The following is a 22,088-nucleotide window of genomic DNA, read 5'->3' on the forward strand; positions in this document are numbered from 1 at the left end:
AATTCAAGTATTGGAGCTGGTGAGATCCAGTGCTGTAGTAGAGAGGGTGTCAGACTAGGACTCAGGATACCTGGGTTTGAAGCCCTGCTTACCTATGGAAACCCACACACTGTGCGGTAAAACTGTTCTTTGAATGTCTCAGGGACCTTGAAAACACTATTAGGGCCATCATTAGTCAAAAGTGACTTAACAGCACATAACAAAATAGCAAGTCTATGGATAGATTGGAAAAGTTTTTTTCTTGAAAAGGAAATTTTGGAAAGAGGATCCAGTGGCTTCCTTAGAAAGTGAGAAGATCTACACTTCCCCAATTCAGAAAGGGAAAGCCAAGTTCAGAAGCTGCGCGTGGATCGCCTTCACTGGAACAGGAATTTTTGGGCCTAAGGCAGATGTGCATGCCAACATAAATAATGTCTGTCCACTAGGATGCTATTTGTGGTACCTGTGGCATTTTCATTACGCATAATTGCATGCAGTTTGGAACAACAAAATGAAGTTCAAATTTGGAAGAAAAAGTAACAGATCTAGCTTGCAGTGTGTGTGTGTGTGTGTGTGTGTGTGTGTGTGTGTGTGTGTGTGTGTATGTATGTATGTATGTATGTATGTATGTATGTATGTATGTATGTAAGTTCAATTTGAGAGTGGGTTTCAGGTAGGCTGCAAAGATGGGCAATCTCCTTTCCAAAAAATGAAGTCACATAGCAAAGGAAAGCAAGATAGGAGTCAGTATCTTAACAAGAACAACAGTCTTAGGACTGCATTGCTGGAAGGGACCCTATGGATCAAATCCAGCCCCTATCAAGGAGACTACACTATCCCCCAGAAAAGCAAATCCATTGGTTCAGTGGGATTTACAGAAGTCTTGGTTTATTCTTCAACAGTTGGTTAATTTTGTGTAGTTTTAACTGAGAATAGCAATAAGATGTTAACTATCAAGTAATTATCCTCTTCAAATCATAAATCGGTTGCTTTGGAATCTACTGGTATGTATCTTTCAGAGGTGGCATGCCATTATATTTTACATAGAATATACTCTGTCAAGAATACCAACTATTTTTATTGGTTCCTGGCTCTAGCGAACATGGCTGTGCATGTAGGAAATGTCATCTGCCTCATATATAACTAAGGGCAGGTCTTAAAAGAGAAGATTCTCTTGTGCTCTCAGGCTGTACCTACCCAACTCAGGTTAGTACAAAAGGAGAAATACGATGTAACCTGTGGAACATCAGCAACAGAAGCCTTGGGAAAGACAGTGCTCACTCCTTTCAGTCAGGGAGGGCTTGTACGTCCACCTGAAGCATAGGGATAACGTAGACAGAACAGAGATACAAGAAGAATCAGAGTCACGGGTCTCACCAGAAGGCCTAGAAACGAACAGCTGTCCAAAATAATACTATTTTGTAAATGTAAAAAAATGTGTGTGGATTAAACAGTGAAAAAAGAAAAGCTGGTACTCGCATTTGGTAATCAATAATAGCATTTTAATATGTTTGTTCTCCAAGAAAAGCACTGTTTTAGTCATCCACCAAGCACAGCTTTTAGAAAGCACAGCTTCCAGCTGAGACAAAATAAAAATTCTTCGCTTCATTGGTATAATTCATTATAACATTCAATCACAGCAACAGATCTGCACATTTGCTTTCCGGCAATTATCAGGACTCTTTATGTAAGCATCAGATGGGCTCTGATATTGAGTAAACTGTAACAAATAATATAAATCCTGAACACTTTCCAGCTCTGTTTGGTCTGAAGTAGAATGGGTTGAGGTTGGGTTTGAAAAGAATCACCTCCCTCACCTATATACTTCTTTGGATGTAAACTGCAGATTTCTCCTTCCTTAACTATAAAGAGGGAAGACATGACCAAGCAAATGTGGCTTAGCCAGTTATATCTGTTCCATTCCCGCTATTTAGGTTTCTGTAATCATTAGAGGAGGAGAAGGGGACGACAGATGATGAGATGGTTGGACAGTGTCACCGGAGCGACCAACATGAAATTGACCCAACTCCAGGAGGCAGTGGAAGACAGGAGGGCCTGGCGTCCTCGGATCCATGGGGTTACAAAGAGTCGAACATGACTTAACAACTAAACAACAACAAATCATTAAAACAAAAATCCTGTGTTTTTTTACTGCCTTGATTTCCTGGATTTCAGTCTAGGTGAGCTGTTTGTCACTGAAGAAAGTCTAGAGTTCAATGGCAGTGCACACGTTACACACAAAATCCAAGTCTCTGTCCCAGACATCACCAGCTAGAAGAAGACTTCTGCCTCTCCCTAGCTGCACTAGACACTGGCCACTATTTAGTTTGAAAATTACAGGCAAGAAGAGCTCCAGCTGAGGAAGGTGCAGTGGCAATCTGACAAGGTGCTGGTTGTGTGTAAACAGATTGTTCTCGGTGGTAGCTTCCTCAGTTGGAACTCCATTTTCATAAATACTGGCCACAGAACTAGGTAGGTGAACCACTGTTCTGACTGGGTAGAAGGCAACAACAAAAAAGGAGTAATGTTCAGTCATCCACTGGAAGTAAATACATACAGAGGTGAGCATGTTACGCCTTGCCCCTTCAAGTCATCCCTGTCCTCAAACACAGTGACAACATGAAGATCTCCTATGCATGCTCTCTTTCCATGCAATTAAAGCCCATGGTATTTCAGAGGTCCCAAGCACATGTCCTCTGTGCACAGATGAGGTCGTCCTCTTCAGACGGCAAGTTTGCATATTGAAAGTGGAAGCAGAAAGAGTGGAGATAGCATGCTGCCATTCTCATGCATTTCTTTGAACTGGATCACTGACCATTGTCACCAGCCTGAACACACACTGATCTCATGTGGCAGTTCAGCAGGATCAGGTTTGGTTATCACTTGGATGGGAAACGGAGCTGCAGCTACCAATGTTGGCACCCTAAGCGAGAAGCAACACCTTAGAGATGGGCAGAATCACCACCACTACCCCAAGAAAAAGGGGAAGGAGACTATGAATTTGTCCCAAAACACCCCAGAAAGTTTATGCTTTCAAAGTATATACAGTGGGGTCTCGACTTATGAACTTAATCCGTATTGGAAGGCAGTTCTCAGGTCGAAAAGTTCTTAAGTCGAATCTGCATTTCCCATAGGAATGCATTCAAAACCATTTAATCCGTATCTGCTCTTTTCGTCCATAGAAACTAATGGGAAGCTGCTATTCCGCCTTCTGCCACTAGAGGGGGATATTTTTTTTCCTTTTAACCTAAGATGACTTAGCTTTAAAAAAAGGGGGGGAAAAAGAGTTCATAACTCGAATCTAAGTTCGTAAGTGGAGTCCATATATTTCTATGAGAGCGGTTCGTAAGTCGAAACGTTCGCATGTCGAGCCGTTCGTAAGTCAAGACCCCACTGTAGAGCCAAGATTTTTTACTCAATATAACAGCATTTCCCAAAGTTCCTACGAATTTCTAAATGAGTCTTGAAATGCATTCTAAATCCTGGTCGAGTTTACAACCAGCTATGCTCACAAATAGAGACAATTTGGAGGTTCATCCCTACCCCTGCTTCCCCGGCCAATGCCCTACTTACTAGCCAAAGTACACTTCTCTCCTCCTCCTGTTCAGCCTGTCCTTGGCAGGAACACAGGCTTGTCTGCCCCATTTCCTTGTCAGAGTGGGCAATCAGCCCAAGGATGAAGGGCAAGAAAGCCCATGCTCCTGCCAGGGACTGAACAGCTGAGGAGGAGGAGGAAAGGAGCGCATGGCGGCTGGTGAATGTGGGAATCCAGCTGGGGAGGTGGAGGAAGGGAATTCACAACATCTGTGGTGCCACGTTTATGAACTGGCATGAACCTCCAAACTCATTTCTGTTCATAAGTACCATCTTAAATGAGGTCACTTGTCTTAATTCCCTAACTCCTCTTTCTACAGTGATAGCTGCAGAAGCAACACAAAGCAAACATTTCTGTCTTCTCAGTGATATGGAGATACAGAAAACTGATAAAATAGGATTTTTTGTGTGGACAAACACTGTGTCATACAGCAGAGATGTAGAAGAGGGTAGGACCGGATGTGCAAACTTGAATAAAAGCACTTCTTAATCTCCCTCTGGAGGAAAAGGCACCTTAACTTTGATATGATTTGAAGAAGAAAGAATAAGGATGTTGGTTTGCTCCATGGGCAAGCTAATCCTATTCTCCCCACAACACCCACACTGGGACTGCCCCTTCTGTTGCTGTATTTTGCACTGTAGCACTAGAACAAGAAAGAGCATTTCCAAGTTAAGATGGACATGCGCCTGGTTTTAAAGAACTGTGTATCTTGTATTCTCGCTGTGTATCTTCTTTTAATCTAAAAGAGTACCGTTTTTATTTATCGCTACTATGCTGCCAGTTTGGGATGGCAGCACCTACCGAAAGAGGCAGGGGACACATATAGGCCTCCTTGTTGCCCATCCCTAGCTTAGATATAAATGCCATTGATTTAATGTAAACTCTCCCCCAAAATGCAGGTACTAGAAAAGCTGTGCTTTTGCTGGTAAATAGTATGATGAAATGCTCTATCAAGACCACAACATTAATCAAGGAGTGCAGGTAGAGAGGAAAAGAAAGCTTGTTCCAGCATATATTTGCAGCTCAGTAGTAATGCAGAAGACCGTAGGCTATGGTCTTTTTGGAAGGCACAGAGAGGGGCAGGTTGCTCTATCGAGAAACAATCTTAATGTAGACTCCATTTATTGGTCCAAGGGTACCTTGACATTTCAGCTGTAAAGGAATCTGGAGAAAGAAATAAGAATACACAGAAAGATAAATAATTAACCTCTCAAGAGTCCTGTGTAGCACCTAATAGCTAGAGGAATACAAACTCTCCATCTCTCCCTTCTGGGTTTAATGTTTGTATGAGCTTTGAGGGGACTAGAACAGTGATTATGAAACTCTTGAGAATAAGGAAACGATTTTTGAACCACTAATTTTGGGGATATGGGGATGCTGGGGACATACCTAATCCTTTTGGGGGAGCATATTACTCACCCCTGTCATACTGGAAGATCGCTAATGGTGGAAAGACTGGCTCACAACCAATCTTCCTTTGCCACTTGGAGCCATAGGGCATATGTTGGGTGTAATCTGCCTCCACTCTCAATTAGTTTAGGGAAAAGCATAGGTTGGTAGGCTTGACCATCATCCTCCATTAAGGGTAGATAAGAGACATTCCCTAGATGATGTTCCCCATTCCTAGAATGTATAGTAAATCCATAGCAAATGTTCAGAACTTGCCTCCTAACTATTTTACAGTACAAAAGCATTCCATGAAAGTGGAATGTATGAACATTCATGATTCCGTGTAGTCTAGAGCTGTGCTGAGAACATATTAAACAGATCCCCTTTCTGAAAAACTATTTACCAACTGTTCTTTTTTTTAATGCTAGCTCTCCAAACGGAAATGTGTCTTCAGGGAAGCAGCGCAGGTACAAACCTGGGTCTTGGGGCAGGCCTGGAACTTGAACTTCTGCAGAATTCGTAGAAATGTTATCTTTATCTCCATCAATGCCAGCCTTGCCCCAATGCAGCTGCGAGGGCCAGCCCCAAAGGGGAGATAAGAGAAGGGATGGCGCTCTTGCTTGGCTTGAGCTGTAAACCTGGGAGGTAAGAAGATTTAAAAAGCAGCATGAGCGGTGGCCATCTTTTTTGAAAGAAATGGATGGGTCAGTGACAAACGAGTATCTTTATAGTTCATAAGATTCTGGAGATAACATGGCGCGTACCCAGAAGCAAACAGCACACAGTATAACCACTCCTGTCAGTTTTCAACCAAAACAGTGACAAATAATAGAACATCTAGGATCAGGAAAGACACTAACACATAATAAATGTGTTAGAAAGAGAGGGGAGGGGGAGAGAGAGAGAGACTGGAGGAAGACTAGTCTACAAATGTAATAAAGGGTTCTCCCAAAGATCTTATGAACTTGCCAGGCTTACAAGAGAAAATACAGTAATTGTGTTGCTATAATATTTAGATCTGTTGCTATAATATTTAGATTTAGTTCTCGGTCAGAACACAGCATCATTAAAAATGTAGCATGAAAAATGCATTAAGAGACATACAGTGAGGCAGGGAACCAATGCTGACAATGGACAAGGATTATGGGAGCTGTTGTACCAAGTATCTTAAGGACAAAAAAAGTGCTCTGCTTAATGACAACAGATTCCCAATTCACGTATATAATTAAAAAACAAACCAACCAACCTTCAAGTTAAAATCTAGGTCCGCCAAGTGAACTATTACTGTATTACAATGTCATGAATCAACCTCCATCCTACCTTTCTTTCACTTCACCATTAGCATTTGATCTCAATTAACTTGAGCAAAGGAAAAGCAGCAGCCCACATACCTCTCAGGTAGAAACTTCTCAGGTTCTGGCCAGATCTTTGGATTGTAATGGAGGTGTCCAACAGCAATTTCTATTACAGCACCAGAAGGTATGTGTTGTTTCAATACCAGGCAGTCTTTAGCTGCTTCCCGGGTGAATCTAGGAGAACAAAGGTTGCTTACTTGAGAAATGCAAAGGTAAAAGTGCAAGGAAAAAGGCCACCTTCAGATGTCTTCTCCCTTACAATTCTTGAACAGCAACTCTGTACATCACCATTGTTGTTGCTGTTGTTGTTGTTGTTGCTGTTGTTGTTATGCCACGTTTCAACCAACTAGGGACCCAAAGCGGCTCAGAACATTAACATTCACGCAATTAAAAACACAATAAGTTAAATATTAAAAGACAAACAATATCTGGATTAAAATAAAATTAAAAGATGAAAAGATGAAAACTTGAAAAAGATTAAAATCACCTGCAAAAATTATCTGCTACATTGGCTACATTGCCAATACTTAAAAGACTGCATCCCCTTTCAAGCCCCATTGAAAGTACTGGGGCTGAGGCAAAAATTCTCAGTCAAGAAGAAAGTTTGCTTTGTAACATGGTATGTGTAATAAGGATTGATCAAATGAGGGGGGGGGGAGGTCGAGCTCATCTGATTAACTTTCAGAGGGCAAAGGGACAACACAGGATGTGGGTCTCTAATTCACCCACAGTATCGCAGCTCTTTCTGGCAGCTGGTGGTTGCATTCTTTTCTACCTCTTGAACATTATTGGTGTGAGAAACCTCTAGACGCCTACTCCTGGATCCTGGAAGGGCTACTTCTGCACCCTGACCAGCCTAAGCTATTTTTCTTTATAAGAGGTCTTTTTACCTTTTTTACTTCATGACCTCTAATGCCTTCTCATATTTAAATTTCAAACGACTTTTGAGGCAAGTGTGGCCCTCGGCTACTCTTTTCTACCATGTGTGTGTGCTGACACCACCCTCAACCCCCTCCGCTAAGATGGAGGTTGCTGTTCAACCTGTGAATACGGCCTGTGTTCCCTTTTACACTGCTGTTCAAGCACTGCCATAGGCAAAGCCTGACTATCTCTAAAAATAATAAACAGGGTTTTAAAACTGAAATGAAATTTATTTTTATAAAGCAGAAGGGAATAAAAAAAGTTCAGTCAACTTATAAAAACTATGTTCAAGCAGTCTAGTTCTTTATCATACAGCCATATGCCTGATTACTTATTTTCTTCATAGTTTAAACACATGCAGTTCTTTATGTAGACAGATAAATAGATGCTTTTTTTTGACACAGGTTCCATAAGAATACACTGTTTTTCACAAATTCTCCATAAAACCAGACTAATAGCAGACCTCACGCTTTCTCTCTCAAATCTCATTCTGTTATGTACATACACCCTTATACACAAAAGAGCATCTCTCCAGCCAGAAATTAAACCAACCAATCAGCCCACAGTTCCATTCAGAAATGTTTGTCCATACCTCTCAACTGTTTTACCATCTCTCCAGGCACACATTCAACCTACAATTGTCTAACAAACCCCAGTTACTCCCATACAAGCATCATCTTGGCTCAGCTTTCTTTCCAATCTATAAAACCCTAAACAGTCTGGGACAAGACTATCTGAAAGACCGCCTTCTCCAATACATTGAGATCCTTAGATAATGCCTTCCTTTGGGTGAAGCTGGCCGTAGTGCCCCTGACTCCCCAAAGATTGTGGCTTTCTCTTGATCAAAGGTCATGCTTCCCCAGGCATAATTACCTTTAAGTGCCGGGTTAATCTCTCCCTTTTCCCAACATTTTCACATCCACTAATACAACCATGCCTCTTCTCTTCTTCACTGCTCCTTGCCCTTGCTGTTGCTTTGCTGCCACTTTAAATGGGTATGTGTGTGTGCTTTTTCCCCCATCTCTGTTGATTCATGTTCTTCCTCCTCTGCTACTAGAGTCTGGACATCCTCAAGACTATTCTGAATTTGGAGGTGGCAGTTCTAAAGAACCCGGCCTCCAAGACTGTTCAGCCAGTCCCATTTACACTGCTTTCCCCTCCATCCTTTAATGATGAACTGTAATTATTTCTATGTTTTGTTCTCATTGCATAGTCAATGTATTCTAGCTTTCTGCAATTTATGTATTTTGTGATTTCTTGGTCTTTATACATTTTCCTTAATATTGTTATTTATTATTAAATTTCTGTCCCACCCTTTTAGAAAAGTCTACTTCTTGATTGGTTACCCTCTTGATCCAAGAAATTCTTAGCACCCTGCAATAAATCCAATGTTTTTTCCAATTCAAATACTCCTATCTTTTTTACAGTAGCCTGCTTCAATGTAACGGATTCCATTAATATAGTAGAAACAAGACTACATAGCATTCAACAGTATGCGTTCTGATACACAGATGTTTATCAGGATGTTCTGTTATCATATTCACAAGCAGTTGATGAACAGATCAGATTTCATCAGCAAACCATCAATAAACTTCAAAAGTTTATCTCTACTAGCACAAAAGGCAGATCCAACCACTGCCATGTTGGGAAAACATGGCATAAACAAAAATACATTCCCCAAAAAGAGTTATCCATTGTTTTTACTAACCTGAATGCAGGCGGATACATGCGAAGCGTCTCTGCTATCACCATATCTAAATAAAGGAGTTCATGTATGTTCTGGTAGTCAGGAGTATCCTTAGGGGAAAAAAAATCATTTTGGTTAGTTGGATAATTCCCCAGGACAAATGATTTAAATCCTGGGTGCCACCTCTAGGAAGGCTTGAGTTGTAGACCCTCGTCCTTGTAATCAGTGATACCACGATACACTGCTTCCTCTGATCACTGAAGAAAACGTAGAGGATAAAATCTTCATTAAATATATGCTCACTGTGACATAGTTGTGAATATGCTGGATTTAAACCAAACAGAGCTGGGGGTTGAGTCCTTTCTCACTGGCCTCAGAACTGGGAAAGGCCAATCTTGTTCTAACCCTACTGCCATCTTGGCCTAACCTACAATACCTCACAAGGGTATTATAAAGATAAAATAGGACTAACCCAACACCACAAAACGTCTTGCTCCCAAACTGATTGTAGGGAAGTCAGAGTCTAAAAGTAATAACTAAACAATGCCTTCCTTAGATCGCAGGCTTAGTCAAAGGTCAACCTACTCCTTCTAATCTCTTATCCCCCTGCCATTAATTGCTCGATAGCTCAGTGGGTTAGGCAGAGGTTGGGAGTTTGATTCTCCACGGTGCCTCCTTGACAAGAGCTGGACTCAATGATCCATAAGGTCCCTTTCAGCTCTGCAGCCGTAAGGCCTAATCTGTTCCAAAGCATCTGTGGGACCCTCCCAGAGGGGTGCTGTTGGTGGTGCAAGAGCAAGAAACTGAGGGAAGAAACAGCAAAGAGCATTCCCTCCTCTGGTTTTCTAGATGGGAGTACTCAGAGGAGAGTTCTGCACAGGGAATGCCCTCCCCCAGTGGTAAAGAAGGTGGATCTAGCTGTTTACTCCTTTCCCTGCAGTTCTGCACCACCCTGCAAATGTCTGGTCTAGTCCGATTTTGGAAGCTCAAAAGAGTTTGGCCTAGTGAGTTGGAACTCCAAGAGAATTGCAAAGCAGAACAAAGCTCACTGCTACATACTTTAGATTTACCCAAAGCGCTTAAAGCACCCTCTGAGATCTCTATATCTAGGGTTTGACGCAAGAATCCTGCCTCAACCCTTAGAAAGCTACTGCTGCTAGGCAGGGATGACAGGAAGGGGCAAGACAGAGTTATGATCTGCCTCAAAACGAGGCAACTTCCTATGTTCCCATTTCCTCATACTGAACAGTGCATGTGGGTGGGATAAAATAAGTGCCATTTTGGATTTGCTGCTTTAGGCATTAAAATATCTAGTGCTCCTTTGCCAGAATTCCCATGATATTCTCCTCCTCCTCTATAATTAGCAACGAGTGAGGATGGCATATTCCCCCAACCTGAGACCAATCGTGTTTTTCTAGCCTTACACAGTGATTTAGACCTGCCCACTTTTTTCCCATTGGGAAAGGCCTGAAGGCATAATAAGCCTAATTTCCTTCTATCAAGGTCTGTTTTAAAGAAATTACATGCAGTGACAGCATAATTTGCAGCTCAGTCTTGCCAGCTGAGGGCAGCAGAGCTTCAGGCAAAAAGCCTGGGAAATAAAGCAGAGTCCTTTAAATTCAAACAGCGGTCTTAGACATTCATGTAGAATAAAGTGCTACAAGATAATTTGTACTCGGATAATCCAAACATTTTTTAAACAGTCTGAGATAATTGTGGCTTAAATCCCGAGAAATTGTCCATCCTTGCTTCACTTGAACTTTTGGCTTCCTGGGGTATCTCATCATCTCCCTTCCCCAACAATATTTATCAACAAATGCACAATAATCACCTGATTCAGGGAGAGAAGAAAGAAACTGCAAAGAAGATGCCCTGACTTATGTGGCTGTCTCCCTCTTCTTTTTCTTCTGAAAATAGGAATGGCTAATTGTAAACAAATTCTGGTTGTTAAATTGCCATCCATGTTAAAGGTGATGAAGTCACTGGCAGATGAAGATTCTCAGGAATTTAAGAGTTCTTTCTTCCATCCCAAGGCTCACACAGCTCACATGTAATAATACTAATTACATGTGAGTCAGATGAGCAGCAGGAACAAGCAAAAACTCTTTAATTATCGAAAATATCCCATGCTGGTATCATCATCATTCTTACATTGCCCTAATTTATAGAAGAGAATTTGGGCCAGGGATAAAAAGGTTGCAGACCGTTTCTGAGCATGGTTTGCTTCATATGTAAAAAAAGGAAGCTATGGCAAGAGGAGGCTTATGCAATTAATATCAATGCTGCAGGAGAATGGATAATTCTCTGTCTTCTATCACTGCTTCTTTTAATTGCTTTAAGATATGTTTTCCCCTAAGGAGCTCAGACTCATGTACACAATTTTCCACCCATCCATATTATCCTCAGAACAATCCCACACAGATAAGAAATGGATAACCTGTCAAAAGACATGAAAGTACTTTAGTGATGGAGAGACATGGTTCAGGCAAACTTCCGTTTTTGAGTGAGTAGGCTTGAATGGAATCCCAAGCTTAAGTTTTAAAGACCTATCAGGAAAGTAACAAACCAAGCTAGTTTGCAAATTAAGAAAGGTGAGAGACATCCTGCTGTGACATTCTTACTGTGACACGCACAATAAGCCCTTAGAGACACAGTCGCTATAATGTCTGTTTATCCCTTGAGAGATTGTCACTGGTTACCAGTAAACTTAATGGTATAGTCAAATATGGGGCTCTGCTGATATCCCTTATCCTAGCCGAACACTTTAACTATTGGATCACAAAGTTGCAAAGTGATACCAAGAATGTGTCCATTCCAGACATCCCTTGAAATGCAAGCCCAATTAATTCAACAGCCTCCTCCAATAAATACTGAACAAATGGCTTAAATATTTACTTTATATGTATAGCCTGGCAAAGTAAGGCTGAATATTTTGGATCACTTTCTTAATCCCACTGTCCTTCTGAAAATGCATTTCAATGTTTTTCAGCCCCAGTCAGCAAAAAAAATGCCATCAACATTTCTGGATCACGCAGATCAAAGTCTACCAAGAGATCAAAGAATGAAGCCGGATGTCTGACCTTTGCCAACTTCTAGGCGCAGATAATCTACCAACAAAACTAGATCCAGCTCTATTTCATACACAGGCCAACAGAGGTCAAGGAAACTTGATAATGTTGGGCAATATTAGAAGCACTTCACCGCAAGCTTTTGCAGTATCCTTATTGATAAATGCAAGGGTTACAGGCAGGCCAGCACTCTGAGCAGGATTTGCAAATATATATATTTCCAAGCATAAAACCTGGGTGATAAAACCCAGGTTTTATCCTTAGAAACCCTGTGGGGAGACAGTAATAGTAGATTACTATGTGAATCTGTAGTAGTAGATTCACAGTGTCCATCCACAGGCCAGACGAGGCTTCATCGTGCATACCAGTCCTATTTAAAGACTGGAGGTCCAAAAATCCTGGCTGATGCAGATGATGATCATGGCCGAGTTAAGTGGATTTAGTGTAGAAATTTGATTATGTGACTGACTAAGAACATGTCAGAAAGAAAGCACCTGGTAATACAGTCCTCTGGAGACTGTACGGCGTTACAGAACACAGGTGACTAATCATATGTTTTATTTCTCTCCAATGACTAAAGCTTCTCTACTTGCAGGAAAAGAAGCACAGACGGGAGAGGAATTCCAGCCTAGCTTTCTCCCTCCCATGCTACTTGGCTTTATGGAAAGGGCTTCTGTTACTAGTGTTCAGGATTTTTTTTTTGTAAGAGGCATTCAAACATGTGCCCTTCCACCTCTATTTTGACTCATTAGCCCCAAGAGAACTGGACTGCGCGGAGTGTGGAGTGGGGAGACCATCAGCCCTAAACTCAAGATAAAATGGTAAAGAATCCAAAAATAATCTTTTGTGTGTTTTGGATTGCCGGTCCCAAAATTTCATGTAGGTGTTAAATAACATAAAGGGTCAAGAGGATATTGTGGTCGATAGCATCAAAAGTCACTAAGATGTCCAGCAAAACCAACAGGGGCACAGATCCCCTATTCAGTTCCCGACGTAGGTCATCTACCAAGGTGACCAAAGCCATCTCTGTCCCATAACCAGACCTGAAGCCAGAGTGAAATGGATCTAGATAATCTGTCTCAGATAATCTTATTGGGAAAAGGAATTAATTACAACAAATGAGTTGTTTCTACTTGGCTATTTACAGATTCTCTTTACCCATCAATAGTGGGTTCCCCCACCTTTGAAAGCAGATCTTCAGGCCCGTGAATAATTTCAGAGCCTCCTAAGCACTCAGTATAGTACATATCTTATTGTTTGTCCCAAATAGAGTAGACCCATTGAGTCAACAGGATTTATATCAGTGTTGACTTACTATTTAGCAATTGCATTAATGGCTCTACTCTGTAGTTGAGACTAGGAACAGGATACTGGCTTTTAAAGGGGGGGAGCTCTATGTTTATCTGGCATGCCTCACATTTGCACTGGGCTGGAAGAAAATTATGAACGGCAAAGCATTCCAGAAGGGCGGAGGTAAAAAGAGGAAATTCAACTAGTGAGAAAACTCAAAGCAGCTCAGCACCCTAGCAGAGGAAGTTATCAAAATAAAAGAGGGTAGACCTCTCCAAAGAATTTTACAGCATTTTTGCCTTACAGTTTTATTTGCTTCCTGTGGAAGGATTTGGCACCTTAGATGTTTTTAAGTAAGCTGTCTTCAGATCTCCTGCCTCTTTTGCTTCCCTTTGCCATCTCAGCAGATAGTTGTGATACCATTTAAAAATCAGACGATAAATTTAAATCATTTATCCCCTAGCTGGCATTTGTAGCATGGAGGTGACAGCACTTTAAATGAAAGCCTGCAAATAGAAAAAGCCCATGTGTTTAGCTTAATAAAATGTTCCTTTCCGCAGGTTTATGTTTATATTAAAACTCATCAGCACCAGTATGAACATGTGTGCCTCCCCAACAATGAAAACTATTGTGCAGGAAAAGAGATTGTCCATCACATCAATCCAGAATGCAAGAATACGCAACATCACTGGGGAATCTGACTTTGAAAGGGGAGTTGAGAGTTTTATTCATTTTAAACAACTTTGAAGGCACAATCTTCCCTGCATCTGGACTCACAAAGAGAGGGGGGGTGGAACAGCATGTATGTTATCAGGAATGCAGTAAACATTACAACTTACAGTAATGTATCCTCACACAGCAGGAGATGACACTGACATGGTTTTGATCCTACAGCAGCCACCACTGCTATAATAAGGCACAGGAGGAAGTGTTGTGGGAGTAGTGGAATAAATATAAGCAACAAAACAAAAGCAAAAAGCAAAGTGTGCTGCTTATATAGCGCCCCTTGGCACTTAAAGCACTCTTTGGCCAGTTTGCAATTTTATTATGTGGGCTACATATTGCCCGCCTGCCCCAAGAGTTGGGTACTTAATGGACCAACCTCAGGAGGATGGAAGGCTGAGTGAACCTGGAGCCCGTCATGAGCAGACTGCTGCACTCCAATTTAACCACAGTGCCACAAAGCACCTACAGTATGTTGTATCCAATCTACTCCCCCTACTTTGGGCAGAGAAACTATTCTGCAGGCTCTTGACACAGGAGCCAGGCAATAACCCTGTATTCCTAATGCCTATGAGGACCTGAATCATGTTTTCACAGAGAAGGAAGCAGAATTGGATGCAACTTCTTTATGGATCTTCCCAGAAATCTTTTTCAGTGCTAGAATGAGATCTGGTGGGGCTGATTGGACAGACAGACAAAAAGACAGAAGACGGGAGAGTTGTCCTAAGCCCTATGCAGCCTCAAGTCACTGAAACCTTCTCATGAAGAACATGAAGGCTTGAAGTAGAAGCTGTAAGCACATTCAGCTCAGTGTACCTAAAGTGCCTACGCAATTGGAAGCCCTGATAAGGCAAAGCCCCAGATCACACAGGTACTGCAAGAGGACTGAGCCAAATAGTTTACAATCCCCCCTGCAGACCTTTGTGTTATGAAGATCTCCTTGGCTTCCAGGCGGGAATATGATGTAGGAGTTGGTCTTCCAAGCATGACTCTTTCCCCAGCCCCTTTTTAGTCTCCTACGTGGCTTCAGGCATAATGCCTCAACAGGGCTCTAAATGTTAGGAAGTGGGAGGAGATGCCACACACATGGAGAAAATGCATATAAATATGTATTTTGGGGATTTTTTTATTTCATATTTTCAGGCAGTGGTTAAGTGAACCTGTAGATGCTGATCCAGCGGTTAGGATGGTGCTACAGTAGTTCTCTTCTAAATCCTACCTACACACGTTGAAGACAGTGAAAGATAAGAACCAGCTGAGAACCATGGCAGAGTCAGGAAGAAATGGACAATGGAATATGAAGTAGAGGGAGAGCAATTGGTGCAAAAATTAAGATGAGAATGGATATTCCAAGGTAATTATCAGAGAATGTTGCTTCTGTGCCAATAACAAGACAAGAGCTAAATGTCAAGTTTTGGTTGGAGTAATCCATATACATTTCATCACCTGCCTCTCAATTACGCTTGGACTTCCCATTTCTTTCTCATCTTAAAGCACCGAGATACTCTTAAAGAGTCCCTGTGTGCCAAGGCTTTCCTGTTTATTTCCATAGTAGGACAGAAGTAGGACAGTTCGGTCTGGTGACAACCTCTCCCAATTTGAAGAGACCCTTGTCCAGCAGACCGAGGCAAAGAGGCAGTCCTGAAAGCTGCAAAATCAGTGACCTGGACCGGGGACAGACTGCATTTGTCTTCATTGTGGAAGGGATTGTCACTCTTGAATTGGCCTTCTCAGCCACACTAGACACTGTTCCAAGTCCTCCATTCAGAGCACGTTACTATAGTCTTTCGAGACTGAAGGATGCCTAATCTAGGACAGAAGCACAGACCTGCCCCCTACTGTTCCATACTGTAGTGTGTCATGCAGCAAACACATTTGCCATTTGTGTCTCTTGGGCTTAGGGCTGTCCTCAAAATAGACAATACTCTGCTAAAGGGTGTATTTGGTGCCCCACTCCCACTGTCAGCTTTAGAGGGTCATCCATAGGGCTTATGGGCATGCGGTGGGCTTGATGTTGAGGGACCTGCTGTTGTGTTCTATAAAGAATCAAGCAGGTGTGTACAAAGCTTGTGGCTACAATATGAAAATTATTGTACACGCAAGAATACGAACATTCTCACTTGCATATTTCCCTCGTGCTCAAATCAAACAGATCTATAGGTATCCTTTATTTTATCTTACATGGGATTGACATGTGCTTCTCCCAATTTGAAATGTCTTCTGACATAAATTTTATTTTATTTTTGGCTTCCTGGGGCTTAGCTTCACAGCTTTTCTGGTTATAGGCTGCTGCTGGCATTCTCTATTGCTCATTCAGGAAGAATTCTTCCCTTAAGGCCTGGCCTTGCGCTACTCATATGTTTTTCCCTGTGGTAACTGTCATATAAAATTACTTTACATTGGCATCTTCTCTGGAAATCACAGGTGGCACTCCCTGCTTTCTTTCCTGGCACACCTGGACTTCTGAGAAGAACAGATTACCTGCATTGCCACAGAATCACATCTTAAAAAGCCTTCCCAGATACTTCACTCCTTACAACAAAGTCTGCAACCAGTGCTACTCACACTAGGCCAATCCAATGTCTGCCCAATCAAATTCATCTCTATTGCTGCCTAGATATAAAGAAAGATTTTACTCGACTATGATGGATTTAGACTCCCTTACAGTTTTGCCTACAGGCCAATCTAACAATCAACCTCCTCTCCTAGCTTCCAAAGGACGCATTTCACAGACAGCTTAAATATGTTCAATAAAATGAAATTCATTTAACTGATTATTTATCAGATTTAACACACACCTATGCTTTAAGCAATCACTTAAGCTTCAAATTAGCATCTATTTGTTTCACATACAACTATGTAAAATAGTTACTGGAGTATGCACATTGAAAAAATGTATTTCCTTTCTTTTTTTCACAAGTACCCCTTTTATTTCCTTTTGTTTTTGTGTTTTAAGGGCACCACTACTTCTATTTAACATGAGGTAAAACCTACAATCCCTCCTCCCCTCAAAAAACAAACAAAAAAGCAAGTAAATGCCAAACATATAATCAAACCCTTCAAGCAAAACTACTAAATTATGGAGAGATTTTCTTTCTCCCACAACTTAATGTCTTATCTTCTCTGCTTTGAGTCCCATGCGCAGTAGCAGGCAAACAATCCAAGATGAAGGGCCCAGGATGAAGCTCAGCAGTACATAGTATTCCCATCCACAAGAGAGGATCTTGAAGCAAAGGGTGCTTCTCCTCACTGGGTTCCAACCTATTCAGGCCCTTTTACAGATTCAAAATTCCTGCTCTCACCCCCCACTAGACATTCTGAGTGGCTGATAACAGCAACCCTGATAACATTATCCCCCCAGGCAGATCACCAGCTGGCGCATGCTGCTGTTCTCCTCCTCTTTATATGTTTAACCAGTCCCAGCAGGAGTGTGTGCTTCCCTCTGCCTCCTCCTGCAGCCACCCACTCAGACAAGGAAGTGGGGAAGGGGATTTCTGCAGCACTGCCTTTGAGTGGACAGCTGCTGGAGGAGACAGAGGAGGGAAGTATGTGCTCCTGGCAGGACTGGTTGAACACTCAAAGAGGAGTAGGAGAGCAGTGCGCGCTGGCTGGTGAGTGGAGATTAAAGCTGGGGGGGGGGACTTTAGGGGAAGGGAACATGTGGCACCTGTGATGCCAGCCCAATGAACTGGCACAAACCGCCGAACTGAGGTTTGTGCCCATCTTTAGCTGCAAACATTTCACCGACTTCAGTTCCATGCTTGTTAATCCCCAACAAGATGCTGGCTCAGGTATGCTTCATCATAAAGTAGGGACTGGAGCTTGGGTTTCTCTTTTCCAAGTCCAGCGCTCTTAACTAATACACCGTTCTGGGTTTTTCTGATCTGTAGTTACTACATGGACGTGGTGGCGCTGCGGGCTAAACCGCAGAAGCCTGTGCTGCAGGGTCAGAAGACCAAGCAGTCGTAAGATCGAATCCACGCGACAGAGTGAGCTCCCGTCGCTTTGTCCCAGCTCCCGCCAACCTAGCGGTTCGAAAGCATGCAAATGCAAGTAGATAAATAGGGACCACTTCGATGGGAAGGTAACAGCGTTCCGTGTCTAAGTCGCACTGGCCATGTGACCACGGAAGATTGTCTTCAGACAAACGCTGGCTCTATGGCTTGGAAACGGGGATGAGCACCACCCCCTAAAGTCGAACACGACTGGACAAAAATTGTCAAGGGGAACCTTTACCTTTAGTTACTACATAAATGATCCCAAGGCTTACACACTGGTAGAAAAACAATGTGACAACTAATATCCCTAACTTCCATTATATTTAAATTTGCACTGTATGCAAATGAATGCTATTTGCATACTATGCACATTTGAAATACTCAAATCAACTTAACACGGAGGGGGGAGCACAAGTTACTATTTGAGGATCCGTTCTACTAGGCATGTATCTCAGTCTCAGTTTCATCAAAGAGACATTTCTAACCAAGGATGCTGAAGACTGAACTGGAGACCAAATATACGTCAGGTATGTGTTATATCAATAGGTAAATACCTATCCAATATGCACGCAAAACAAGCACACTTATTTTATCTCTTTCAATTTATAAGTATACCTATTTGTGGAACAAAATGAGTGATTGCAATAGAAGAAATAAAATAAAGAACTCTCCATCACAGAGGATAATTATTATTTACTTTGAAAAGGGGATGCATCGTTTTGAGAAAGCAGTATGAAAACATTACATATCTTGTACTCTGTCACTTTAGCTCGTTTATAATGCCTCTTCACTTTTGTATAGCCCTTTTGTCTGAGGTGCTCTAAAGTGTTTCGTAGAGATTCTTATAATTAATAGTCCTCTCCATGCTCACGTCGTTAGGAACTATAAAGTACATATTATCTCTGTCTCACACAAGGAGAACTGCCTACATCAAGTGCTTAAATATCAGAAGACTGACTTTAAGCTCTGAGCGTGTAAGAACAGAGTTCCCTGGGGTGGCATGAATGTTAAGTTTTGGTGCACGGGAGGATGAAAGTTAGGTCAGATGTTTGAAATGCCTGGCTTAAGTTTGCCCGCAACAGTTTCACAAGTGGTCTTTCAGACTCACAAATTAAGGAACCTCTCCTGAATCCAAAATAAGTTTACAAGTGTGCCATAAGCTCTGTAACAACCAGGGCCACAACTGCCACTGTAAAAATGCCCTAGATCGAGACAGGCAATCTGCCGCTTTCCAGATGTTTTTGAACTGCAACTCCCAGCTTTCACTGTCATTGACTATGTGGGCCAATTCTGAGGAGAGTAGCAATCCAATAATACTGAAGCAATCACAGGTTGTCTAGTCTGCCCTAGAATGGACACTCATTCTAGGTTAGTCCTAGTGCCATATCTCAAGGAGCACCACCTCAAATACACAAGGGCCAGTTTTCTTTGCCATTCCCAACAAAGAGCAGATCCACTGAATAACCAATAGTAATAACAGTGTGCCATCAAGTCAATTCTGACTTACAGTGGCCATTTTAAGGGTTTTCTAGGTAGAGAGTACTCAGAACTGGTTTACCATTCCCTTCTTCTGGGGGCATCCTAGGACTGTGCAGCTTGCCCAAGGCCAGAGGCTCCTCTTCTGGGATGCACAATAGGGAAATGAAATCCCAATGCAGCATAACTCAGAAAACTATCCAGCCAGGCCACTGATCCAACTGCTGAATGATGTCAACACTTATTCATGGAATTCATTAGAACTGCTCAATGGTGTGCCTGACAGGAAGGTGAGAACGTCCAAGAAGAGCATAAAGGAAGATATCAATTCCTCCTTGGCTTGACAAAGATCAGAGGGCTTACCAAAATTCCTTCCCTGTTTTTCAGGTCAGTTCCCTTAATTCAGAATTGTCTGAGTTAGGGAATTTGTGGAGAGGAAGGCAAGTGAATCTGAGCCTGAGAAAAGCTCCTCAGTGGAGCTTTACAAATATATTCCCTTTGAAAAGGAATTAAAATAGGGATCCTCATCTTTCAACATTGTTTCTTCTAGAAAATTCTACCGGGTCCATGTCTCTTGTCCTGTATAAACTGGATCTCTCATTTATTTAGATAGAATGAGAAGAAGAAGAAGAGAAGAAAAAGAGCTTGTAAGTGAAACACTCAAGGCAGAATCACTCAAAATGTTAGGAATCACTGCTTAAAAACCTGTGGATTTCTGTGGGTCAAACTAGATAATATGCTTAGCTCATATTTAGAAACAGTGTTCCCTTAAATGGTGAAAGACATTGGATTGTCATAGCATGTGTGTTCTCTTACCTTTAGTGTCTTTCTTTTTAACATGCTTTATACTGGAGCCACTAGAAAGTTAAACACAAGCTTAATTTGCATGTCTGCCCGCCCAGGATCCTATTACTGAGGCAGTCACATTTTGGAAGGGAAAATTGGCCTGAGGAATATGCCTTTCCTTTCTTGTTCATCTTAAACACAACTAGGCTGCAATCTTACACATACTTGGAATAAAAGTCAGATTTCAGACAAGTACATTATTTCTGAGTAAACAAATATAGAATCACGCTGTAAATATTGTTTGCTTTATGGAAATATACAGGATAAATATTTGAAGTTGGGCTTGCAGAGTTGGTGTATTGCAATACTCTTGGGCCTGTGCCCAAAATTAGCAGAATAAACAATGAAATATCAACGAGGAAACAGAGATGAGGAGAGTAGGAGGGAGAGACAGAAAGACTGAGACAGTAATTTGGATTATCTCAGACAGAGAAGATTTTAGTTCAACACCCACCTAGCCACAAAGTTTATGGTCCTACACCTTTGAACCAATCCTACCTCACAGGTTTGTTGTAAGGATAAAATGTGAGAAGAAGCATGTATTTGGGCATGAGTTCTCTGCAGGACAGGAGAATGGCATAGCACTGGTAATTTTTTTTTTTCTGTGGCTGACCTTCCTAGGGGACTGGCCACATCAGCTACAGCTCTGAACCTAATCCTGCAGTTCTGTCAATATTCATACATATGAGGCTCTGGAGGAAGCAACATGATTTAGCAATCTTTTCCATAGCTCAGTTCAGTTTAGTGCTGTTTATGAGGTAACTTTCTGCAGATACACCATGGCTCTTGAAGTGTTTTCAGTGGCTGCATGCATCTGAAAATTTCTAAGGCAGTGGTTCGGAACCTTTTCTATGTCGCAGCCTTCTTTTATAATAATAACCAAGTAACCTGCAACCACCACCACCATATTTGCATAAAAATACTTTTTTTTGATAGGGTAAAGTCATCCCTTCTGAAAAAGTAGAGGCTTCTTTCCTGGCCCTCGAAATGGGCCTGTTTCTCATACATACACATATTGTACATACTAACTTTAATATCACACTCTAAAAGGCAGCCCCAGATTAACCACTAAGCACACGGTGAGGGCATCAACAAGGGAAGGGGCACCACTGAGGTTTTTTTTTCAGTGCTGGATTTACCATGGACCATGGTGCAAATAGTGCACCGTCCTTAACAAACCACATCCACCCGTCCCTCACCCTCAGCTCTCTCCCCCGTTTCCTCAAAAGCCCCAGGAAAACCACCTACCTACCTAAAGGAATTGAATATGAACCAGTAAAACCACAAAAGTATAAAGACTCACCCAGTGAGAAAACTTGTGTTTTGACTGAAATGATCAGTCCTCATCTTCATCATAATTTTTATTTCCGTATTTGGGGAGGTTGGGTAGGGATAAGAATAAAAAGGGCTGCTGCCTTTGCACTATATGTGCAAGCCAAAGAAATAACAGCCACAAAGAATAAATACCCCAAAAGGATTTTTTAGCTCTTGTTTGAGCTTTTCAGTTTACAGATTTTGACAAAATCTGTCTACATTACAAAGCATGAAAGTGCACGATTTGGCTGGAAGCCAGTAATTTTACTGTACGTATGATTTTGTATATGGTTCTCTTTTTTTGCCACACGCTATACCATTAAATTGTCATATTTTCACGCATATAATGTGCACATTACAGTTTTTTTTTCAAACCTTGGGACATGTCATATTCATAGGGGCACCATAAGCTTTTCAGTGCTTCGAGCCTCTAAAGGACTTAAAATT

General features: G+C 41.7%; 1 protein-coding gene across 2 annotated transcripts in view; it reads right to left on the reverse strand.

Annotated features, from left to right (window-relative positions):
• Positions 1-1,459: 1,459 nt before the first annotated feature.
• Positions 1,460-22,088, reverse strand: part of TBXAS1 (thromboxane A synthase 1) — a 311,542-nt gene continuing 290,913 nt past the window's right edge. For both annotated transcript variants that reach the window (XM_020800497.3, XM_072999994.2), the window contains exons 11-14: positions 8,948-9,036; positions 6,355-6,492; positions 5,439-5,601; positions 1,460-4,738 (exon numbers count right to left, since the gene is read on the reverse strand). In XM_020800497.3, coding sequence (XP_020656156.3) covers positions 4,664-4,738; positions 5,439-5,601; positions 6,355-6,492; positions 8,948-9,036 — 465 coding nt within the window. In that variant the 3' untranslated portion in view covers positions 1,460-4,663. The remainder of the gene's footprint in view (positions 4,739-5,438; positions 5,602-6,354; positions 6,493-8,947; positions 9,037-22,088) is intronic.

This window comes from Pogona vitticeps, chromosome 5 (assembly GCF_051106095.1).
Source record: "Pogona vitticeps strain Pit_001003342236 chromosome 5, PviZW2.1, whole genome shotgun sequence".
Lineage (NCBI taxonomy): Eukaryota > Metazoa > Chordata > Lepidosauria > Squamata > Agamidae > Pogona > Pogona vitticeps.